Source organism: Nicotiana tomentosiformis, chromosome 6, assembly GCF_000390325.3.
Source record: "Nicotiana tomentosiformis chromosome 6, ASM39032v3, whole genome shotgun sequence".
NCBI classification, from domain to species: Eukaryota; Viridiplantae; Streptophyta; class Magnoliopsida; order Solanales; family Solanaceae; genus Nicotiana; species Nicotiana tomentosiformis.
The window spans coordinates 73,903,614-73,913,785 of NC_090817.1; the positions used below are offsets into that span (position 1 = coordinate 73,903,614).

Genomic DNA, 10,172 nt, shown 5'->3' on the forward strand with positions numbered 1-10,172 from the left:
CTGCTTTGGTCACCAGACTTTGGGATACATGCATGGTGCTCAACTTGTACATAATATTGAGTATAATGATTGTCAATTGATCCATGAACTTCCTTCGAGATTCTGGATTTAAGATAAGTATTTTACCTTATTTTTCTCTTTCAAAATTCTTGAAATACTATAATTTGATTTTAAATACAAACAAAGACAATAAATTTAGATTATAACTCTAATAGAGTTTGTGAGAAATTATAACCACCCGAAGTGGTAAAATTTCTATATCTTGCCATGGTCAAATTCATGTATGATTATGAGCACAAGAAGTAGAAACACGTCCCTTGAATTTACTTCATTCTCGTTCCCTTAAGAGAATGTGGTAGCAATATGCAATAAGTCTGAAAGAAGACAAAATTATTACCGTGAAGGGTATCAATGGATGTGGATGTAGTAATTGATGAAATTATAATCGTCATCATTGTGGTAATGACAATAATAAAGATTCTCAAATTCTTCACTCTGTGAAAGTAATATTTGTCATCGATTTGACATGAGATTTTGTAAAGTACATATAGATGATTATGGTCCATTCATGATGTTAATCTGACAACATCTGAATTATGAATACATATTCATTCTTGGAAGAATATGAATGTGCTAGTGGTAGTGGATATACCGCACTAATCTTTAGAAAGAGGTTTGAGATGAAATAAAAAAATAATTTTATTATTATGGCATGAATGGTCATTGATCACGTAACTATTGTGATTATGCCAAAATATTATGGAAATGTGATTATTATACGGCAAAAGTAATAGAAGCAACATATCTTGCCTATAATGATTTTGACCATGACCATAATGGTATAACTTTCTCCTTGAAAGAGATATTCACCATATGGATGTTGATGAATATGTGGTAGTACAAAATTAATTGAAAGCTCTAGAAGAGCCAATCATACTACTTTGAAAAAATAAAATTAATTATCAATAAGGTATGGTGCCGTAGTAAGTCTCAAAGAAACCTATTGAGTTTCTAAAGTATTCGCAAAAACGGTTGGTTATATTGAGACTATAAATAATGAAAAGATTTAATATCTTTATATTACTACAATTGTAGCAGGGTAATATGTATATAGAAATTATTCGCTTTGTTGCCTGATTTGTACTACATAAATAAAAAAATACGGTAAAATTACATGACACAGTAAAATAGATGTTTATTAATATAAAAACACATGTCATAGTGAACTGGGAGTTTCATAAACAATTGCACATGTCATGATGTAAACCTGAAGTTTACTCATAGAGATAGCTTTATCAGGCATGGCATATTGAGCAATGTTCATTTAAGTACGATGTGCAAAGTAAATGAGAATTCAAATGGGTAAGTGTTGAAGAAGATTCTTTATGAATTTTCTTATGCTGTTTGTTCTCATTAATTAATAGACCAACTAAAATTGAGATTGAATCTCATGAATGCTAGAAATATCAAAGGTGAATATGAGCTCATTCATCTGCCATGTATACCACATAAGATGCATCTATGAGATGGTTACATGTTCGATTATGATTGACCCGCAACATAGTGTTTGCGAGGTAACTTGATCAATAATTTGATTTACAGCATAATTTTTATATTTTCTATTCAAGACAATTCATCTTGATAAGTTAGTTTACATCACAACTGGTTGCATCTATAAGATGGTTACATGTGCGATTATGATTAACCCACAATATGGTGTTTGCGAGGTAACTTGCTCAATAATTTAATTTAGAGCATAATTTTCATATTTTCTATTCAAGACAGTTCATCTTGATAAGTTGATTTACATCACAGCTGGTTTAGCAAAATAATTTATTGAGTGCCTCCACTTAATAGTTAAACTATTGTTTATGAGAACAAAATTATCTATATAAGTTTGATATACGTTATGTACGAAAGTATATTACATTCTTCCCTCACAAGTGGTTCAGGGTCAAGAATCAAATAATTCCATCTCATTATTATTTATGTGCGGTGTATATTTTGATTAACACCATAACGCACAAAGATGGGTTTCCAAAGTTAAGGAAGCAAGTTAGTTTTTCTAACATGAGGAAGAGACAGGATAAACAGTTGAGAAAAAGTTACGTGGAATGAATTATCATTTCTACATCTAGATCCTCGAATAAGATAATATGAACTTGAAGTTCATAAAAAGATAATTCATCTGTAATATATTGCAAAGCATGCCAGACGTATTTGTTGACCCAAAGAAAGTAACTATATTCTCACCGTAAATGCTCACATTAGAATAAGTCATATAAGGACGAAGTCTATGGTACGCTTAAAGCGTATAGATAAATCGATTTCAAATAAAATTTTTGATATAGAAGATGAACAAATTATCAAAATGATCATAATAATGAGGCAAGTAATCTAGAATATCACATGACATAACACTTCATAAAATCTCAGGAAAGGTTCAGGTACCTGAAAATATGAATGAAGAGATCTCTATATTATGTCTTTATAAAAAGAAAGGAGGTTGGAACCGATATAAAATGTTCGTCAACTACATCTATGATTATGCTAAATATATATATGAGGATCTTAAGTATGTAGAAACAATTCAAGTAGAATTGGTTTCATATGAAAGACATACAGTTTTGGACCTACAGTTCAAATACTTGAAAGTATAAAGTCAATGGTATGTGCAATCGCGTTTATCTATCTTATATGTCTAGCATGACATAAGAACTTGATATGCATCTAAAGTCCATGCATATGGCTTATATGACTTAACTTATATGATGATCCCCGAAGGATTTAATTTGCTTAAAGCATATAGAATTCTTGGTCATGAAGTACTACATCCTAAGTGCAATTTGGGCACATTTGTATCTTGTTATACCCTCTGTTTTAAAAGGCGTTTCTGGGGCGAGCCCCGGGGCGAGGGGTACCAAAAATGCCCTAGGGCGATGGTGTGGGGCGAAAGTCTCAAGAGGCGTACGCCCCGCAATTTGGGACGTACGCCCGGGCGTTCGGGGCGCATTGTTTTAGTAAGGAATAAGCCCTAGAGACTTTTTCAAATTAAAACAAAATTTATTGAATTAGTCCTTCATATAATACCAAAATTCTCAAAAATCGGTTTGGTAATTACTCAAAAGGTTTAAAAAAGAACTCAAAAGTATTAAATTTAAAAGTAAAGATCATTTTTATTGATTTAAGCCCTAATTCATGGGTTTTCGAATTTTTATCTTGTCCGCTAGTCTACTAATATCTCCCAAAAGCAACGAATATTTTTTTAAAAAAAAAAATATAAAGAGAACTACATTCTTCTTCATAGCAGCAAATTCAAAGTTCAAATTGCAGGTTAATCATCCTTTTTGTTCCTCCATATAGAAAACTCTATTCTTTGACTCAAATTACTTGTGCTTGTAAGTAACGTATAATAGATTGCTTTGATTAGTTTTTTGTGGGGATGGAGCACACATATATATAGTTTTCTTCAATATTTATACAATTTTACCTGTTTATAAATATTTACTGTCATTATATTATTTTATAAAATATTAAAAACTAAATACATATGGGGCTTACGCCCTGCTGAAGCATATATAAAATGCCACATCTTACGCCCACGCCTTTTAAAATACTGGTTATAACTATAAGTATGATAATGTGATATCGAAAATTTTTGCCGCTATGGAGATATTGAAAAATACATTCTACGACATTATATGAAGAAATTACATATCTTTCAAGCATGATGATTTCAAGGTGCAATATACTCATTCAAGTTAATATGGTTGATTTGTTAATCAAATCTCTACCAACGATCATTTGAAGATGGTGCACAAGATTGGGATGCGAAGGCTCAAAGATGTAAATTGATACTCTCATCAGGGGGAGTTAATACGCGTTGTACTCTTTTTTCCTTATAAGGTTTTGTCCCATTGGGTTTTTCTTGCAAGGTTTTTAACGAGGCAACCAAAAAGTATATTTCTAAATATGTGTACTCTTTTTCCTTCACTAGAATTTTTTTCCACTGGATTTTATTTTAGTTAAGGTTTTAACGAGGCACATTATCTATTGAATAGACATTCAAGGGGGAGTGTTATAAATATAATTGTATTTAAGGTGAATGTCTATATTTTAGAGGGATTTTAGGGTTTGTTACTTGGTGGGTAAGTCACTTTTTCCCTATAAATAGAGGGGTTCTATTCCATTGTATATGATCCCAAATCAATAAGAATTATTTTTCTACTTTTCTCTGCAATACTCCCCTTCTTCTCTTATTGTTTTATAACATTTTTTTAGTTTTTTACTTAATTGCCTTAGACGAAGGCAAAAACTAAGAAAGTTCCCACTAAAACAGATAAAAGGGCCTGCACAGCTTGGGCCACAATAAATCTTCCGCACATGTGGGAGTTCTCCATAATTTTGGAAGCCCAAACAATTTGGTAGTCATCACACAACATAAAGGGAAACTACCAGTTATGTCCGCTCATATGCAAATTAATACAGATATTAGTCAATTCATAAAATATTACTAATATTAGCTAAATGCTATCAATATTAGCCAATTGGCTATGTAATCAAAAAATGATCAAAGTTTTGCTTTCTTTTGAATGAGTGTTGTTTGAATAGATTGATTACATCTTAAGGAGTTTGAATCTCAGTTTTGGGATGATTTGATGGAGTTTTGAGGTGGTTTGAATTGAAAATTCGAAGTAGAAGATAAACATAAAAAAAGATGATATGTGTATTACACTATGTATCACATATGCATTATATGTGTATCAAATATGTATCACATGTATATCCATGTATACCTGTGTATGAGATACATGCGTGATACATGTTTGATACATGTATTGCAAAAGAATTTTTTAAACTCGATTTTAACTACGAATTTTGATACCAAACCAATCCAAATCACCTCTAGTCTTGCTCAAATTTTGTGTACCGCCTCATCTACATGCTTTCAACTATGCCCATTGAAAAAAAAAAATCCTTTTTGCCTACTTTTTAAATATTTTATGTCATAGGTAATGAATTTTGACTCCAAAATAGTCTAACTCGCCTTCAAACTTCGTCAAATTTTGTATATTATTTCATCATGTGTTTTCAATGAATCTCAATAATATCCATTGAAAAAAAAAAAAAATTGCGTAGATTTTTTGAATGTTGTATATCATTGATAATGTTTTTGGCTATTTTTAGTAGCTTGACTAAAATGGCTAGTTATTTGTAAATAGTGTCTTTTTTAATACATTCCCCTAAGATTCCCTAACTAAAAGGACCTTTTAAACGAACCTGGGAGTTTTTTAAACGTAAAATATTTAACTAATATGTCATCCTTGTTGTTCTTCTTAAACAAAAACAATATATCATAACTTTGCTGAGCATTCACAAATGAAAATAGGTAGAAATTGTGAAACGCTTTCATCATTGAAAATAAAGATATGGTGCAAACTGCAATAGTAATATAGGGTGTGTTTGGTACCAAGTGAAACATTTTCCGAAAAATATTTTTTAATTTTTCTATGTTTAGTTGGCTTAAACATTTTGGAAAATATTTTTTATTGAAAATATTTTTCTTCGTACCAAACACACCCATAATAGCAATATCATTTGAACCTAACGGACATGAAACCAATGATCCAAAAGTAAAGTGTTAATTTGCTATAATCAAAGTATTATGTAGTGTAACTTCCCTCTAGGGTAGGGGTAAGGCTACGTACATCTTACCCTTCTCAGACCACACTTGTAAAATTACACTGAATTATTGTTAAATTGCAGTGTTTGTGAAATTATTTTATTAACAATATAAGTTAGTAGTGTAACAATCCAAAAAAATATAGTAGGTCCATTTCTGTAGAACTTTCGCGTGTGATTGTTACGTATGAACCAACCAAAGAAGAATTCTCGTTTAAAATTTTAGATACATATCTACTACAGCTTATCTTCGGCATGCATTACCTCATCATATGCATTGACTAACCACCTCAAAACTCGACAGTCAATTTTCTGATTTCCACCATGAAACTCCACAACTTAGCTATGCATATCTATTCAGTACTAAAAAGTAGGGCTGCTTATTGGGCGAATTTCACGGTTAATTACTCTTAACGATTTGGCTTAATGGTTATCGACTTTTAAATGTATTAATCCGCTAGCCACCTGATAAGATATCGGGTGGATTGGTATCGGTTTAGCTCTTATCGAGCGGTTTATCGGCCTAATTCAATCTATATTGCGTGCATTAATTGTTTGCTGACCGCCTAGCATACAAATTTAGAATAGAAAATTACACATTGAGTCCAGACATACATGTCTGTTAACGCCTACATAAGAATGATGTAGTGTATCATGTGTTGTAGAGTGAAAAAAGCTGTGGCACAACCTTGTTGTTCTTCTATTAAACATAAACAACAAGCATTAGTTTAAAAAAATAAAAGCATAGGTGAACCATAGACAGCAGCTTAAACAATCTTGTTGTAGGATGGGAGAATAAGCTAAGCTAAGCCAAGCCTAGGATCTTCTAATGCATAGTACGTCAGGGTTCTGATTATTTAGGAATTAGGCGTTAGAACTTAGAGATAGAGTACTGGAAGAAGTGGAAGAGTTTTTTATATTTATATATATATATATATATATATATATATATATATATATATATATATATATATATATATATATATATATATATATATATATATTTTCTTAACGGGTTAACGGATTATCCGTTAAGAAAATTGAATAATCCGCCCCCAAACCGATAAGCCGTTAATAAAAAAATTTCAATTTGTTTCCCGTCCGTTAAACCGTTAACCCGATACCAACAAGCCATTAAGCTTCCGTTTTCGGTTTCGGTTCGTTTTTGAACATCCCTACTAAAAAGAAAATCGATAGATATCTTATTGGTCTATATACTTCAAATATTATAATATTCTGATGATTAAGGTGATAATAATATGTATATTATGCGATATCTTATATCAAAATTAATTTCTTATGCAGCCAACCAAATCAACACTAAACGTGATTAAAATGTAGATAGTATGTTGACCGTCCATTTTGTTTTACACTTTGATTTTGTACATTTTTCCTTAAAAACTAGTTAGCTTTTATATATTTAATACCATTGACATGACTAATGTAGAGATCATTTGATATTAAATCAAATAGCTCAGTAGCAGGAGCATTTTTTATATTTTATATATTTAATTTAACTCATATATAAAAGTTTTATAATCATTCACAGACACACCAAAAACAAGTAAGAATATGTATATTGCATTTTTATAATTAGTAAAAATGAAATAGATTAATCCATCAGAACATTATAATTAATTTGCGACAACTTTATATAATTAAAATTTAGACCTAGTATTTTATTATAACTTGGTTAAACCATTATTCTTCAAGAGTAGTGAAGTGCTTACATACGATGGATGTATCAATAAAACAAAAACAAGAATAAAATATTACGATATACGTCTTCTAAATATATTAATTAAGTTTTATTTATTACTTAACCATCGTTACTTACTCCTACTATATTAGTAAGTATCATTTTAATTTATTACTTAAACTAGTATATTTATCCGCGCTTCGCGCGTTAAGTTTGTGAATTTAGAAATAATTTTTTAATAACATAAATTTAGATAGAAGAGATAAAATATTTGTTTGCTTGGAGCCAAAACTTTTTTCCTCTACTAACAGAAAGCACAAAAAAGGAAAAAACAGAACTATCTAGTAAGTTGATACCATAGAAATTGATCAAAAAGAAAAGAAAAGTGTTTTTTTCTTTTGGATTGAATATCACTCCTGTCAAGGAATATATGTCAGATCCTATTTTGATATTATTTGCTTTCACTGAACCAAGTTATATATTTAATAAGGTTTTAGATAAGATGAAAGTTCTATACTGAATCAATAATCAAAACTTTATTTTCGTTATGGTTAACTCTTGAAAATGGAAGAAAGGAAAAGGAAAAACTAATTTTAAATCTTTCACACAGTTAACGTACAAATTTTAGTTTTAAAGATAGTAGTTGTAATAAAATTTAGATTTGATTCTGACAAATGGCGGTCTTTGGTTAGAGCCAGGACTCCTTTTCCCACTAACAAATGGTACAGAAAATAAATGAAATTATCATAGCAGTTCCAGAAAAGTTAAACATAAATTATAAGGGTACATATAAAATTCGATTTATCTGCTTCTACAAGTGGCCTTCTTGATGCACTATGATATAAGGTATAATCTCAAATATCTCGCTTCAGAATAGTTACTAAGGTTATTTTAATCCTATTACCAAAAGAGAAAAGGAAACTATTTTGTTTAAATCAAGAGAAACAACAACAACAACAACAACAACAATAATAATAATAATAATAGAAAAGAAAAACAACACTTATTTCTATGATACTATAAGTATTTAAATCAGAAAATCACCTGAGAATTGCTTATCATGTATACCATAATTATAAGAGGACTGACATAAAGTAATAAAATACTTCTAGTTCAATCACTTTAGACGTCAAATTTTACAATAAGTTGAGAATGTAAAAGAGATTTCTTTTTAATCTTGGATCAATGCTCTCTTATTCATATGAATGAGTAAACATGAAGTATACCAAACAAATACAGAAATATTATACATCAATAAAAATTATTTGTGATATGAACTACTGTTATTGGTATTACTACCAGAATGATAAGTTCTACAAAGATTTTTTGTAATAAAGTAGGATAATTGGTCTTTGAGTAGCACATCTATCATTCATTTAAGTTGACCTCTTCCCTGAATACTCAACAATTGAAGTGCATAATTAACGTACCATATGTTGCGTCGGGCAAGAGAAAAAGCATCACATTCTTTCCCTGAATAGTTATAGTAAATAGAAAAAAAAAATGTGAAAAAAGATAAATGGCTTTCCTAATCATATAGAGTGCCACTTCACCTGCCTTAAGCCCCTATATTATATAAATATATAGATTTGTCATATTAACATAATTTGGTGCATGAATTATCTAATACAATGTATTTTTCTGTACATATTCCAACAATCATCACTTGTCACTACTCTTATTTATCTACCGCGTTCTGAACCATGTCGTCTTTATCTCCTGTCCTCCAACTAGCCTATATAATCTGAAGAGAAAAGAAACACTGTAAAACAAGGAAATTACAGTTTAGAAGAAGGTTTAAAGGAAAAGTGTTGCAATATATATATATATATATATATATATATATATATATATATATATATATATATATATATATATCAGAGAAATGCAAGCGAGTCCGATGTTGTCCCTGCAGTCTTCGAGTTTCACTCTTTATAATTCCAACACAAATCTCACCGAAATTGCTGCTAGAGTTGTCAAAGAATTCAACGCTGAAGATGAAACAGATTCCGAATTTTTCTTCAGTGATAATAATGAGACATTCAGCTGTGCAGTACAGATTTTGAATGAGAAAGCTGAACTGGAAAAACAACAAAACGAAGAGAACGGTGATGATGATTTTGAGTTTGCTTTTATTAATACAGAATCTGAATTTTCACCTATTTCTGCTGATGAAATCTTCTACAACGGTCAGATCCGTCCAATTTTCAACACAGATTTATGCTCACGCGATGTTCAATTCAAGGTTTCGGCTCCGACGGCGTCAATTCGACTTCCGTTAAGGAAGCTTTTCATCGCGGAGCGTGAAACTACGCCGTCTTGTTCGTCGTCGGAAGCCGACGACTTAGAAAGCATTCCTCCGGGAACTTACTGCGTGTGGAGGCCGAGAGCGGCGGAAGATACTCTAACTGAACAATGTAAGAAGAGCAAATCCACCGGCTCCTCCTCTAAGCGGTGGAAGTTAAGAGACTTTCTTCACCGGAGTAACAGCGACGGTAAAGATACTTTCGTGTTTTTGACGACTGCGTTTAATAAGAAGAGAGGAGAAAGCAGAGAGTACGACGGCGGTTGACTCTGCTAAAATCGCAGGAAAAGTTGCCGGGATTCCCGTCGGTAATGGTTTTCCGGCAGTGCGTTGCCCGAAGATCGGAGGTGATATTAAACGGAAGTCGTACTTGCCGTACAGGCAAGATTTGGTAGGGTTTTGTGGTAAGGTGAATGGGTAGAATCGGAGTTCACCGCCTTTCCGAGGTTAATGGAATCTTCATTCTATCATTATTATTATAAGTGG

At 31.3% G+C, this 10,172-nt stretch overlaps 1 protein-coding gene across 1 annotated transcript; it reads left to right on the forward strand.

Annotated features, from left to right (window-relative positions):
* The first annotated feature begins 9,266 nt into the window (after nucleotides 1-9,266).
* On the forward strand, nucleotides 9,267-9,953 carry LOC104086377 (uncharacterized). The gene has a single exon (XM_009590623.4). It carries the CDS (start codon nucleotides 9,267-9,269, stop codon nucleotides 9,951-9,953), a length of 687 nt encoding a protein of 228 aa, XP_009588918.2.
* The last annotated feature ends 219 nt before the right edge of the window (nucleotides 9,954-10,172 follow it).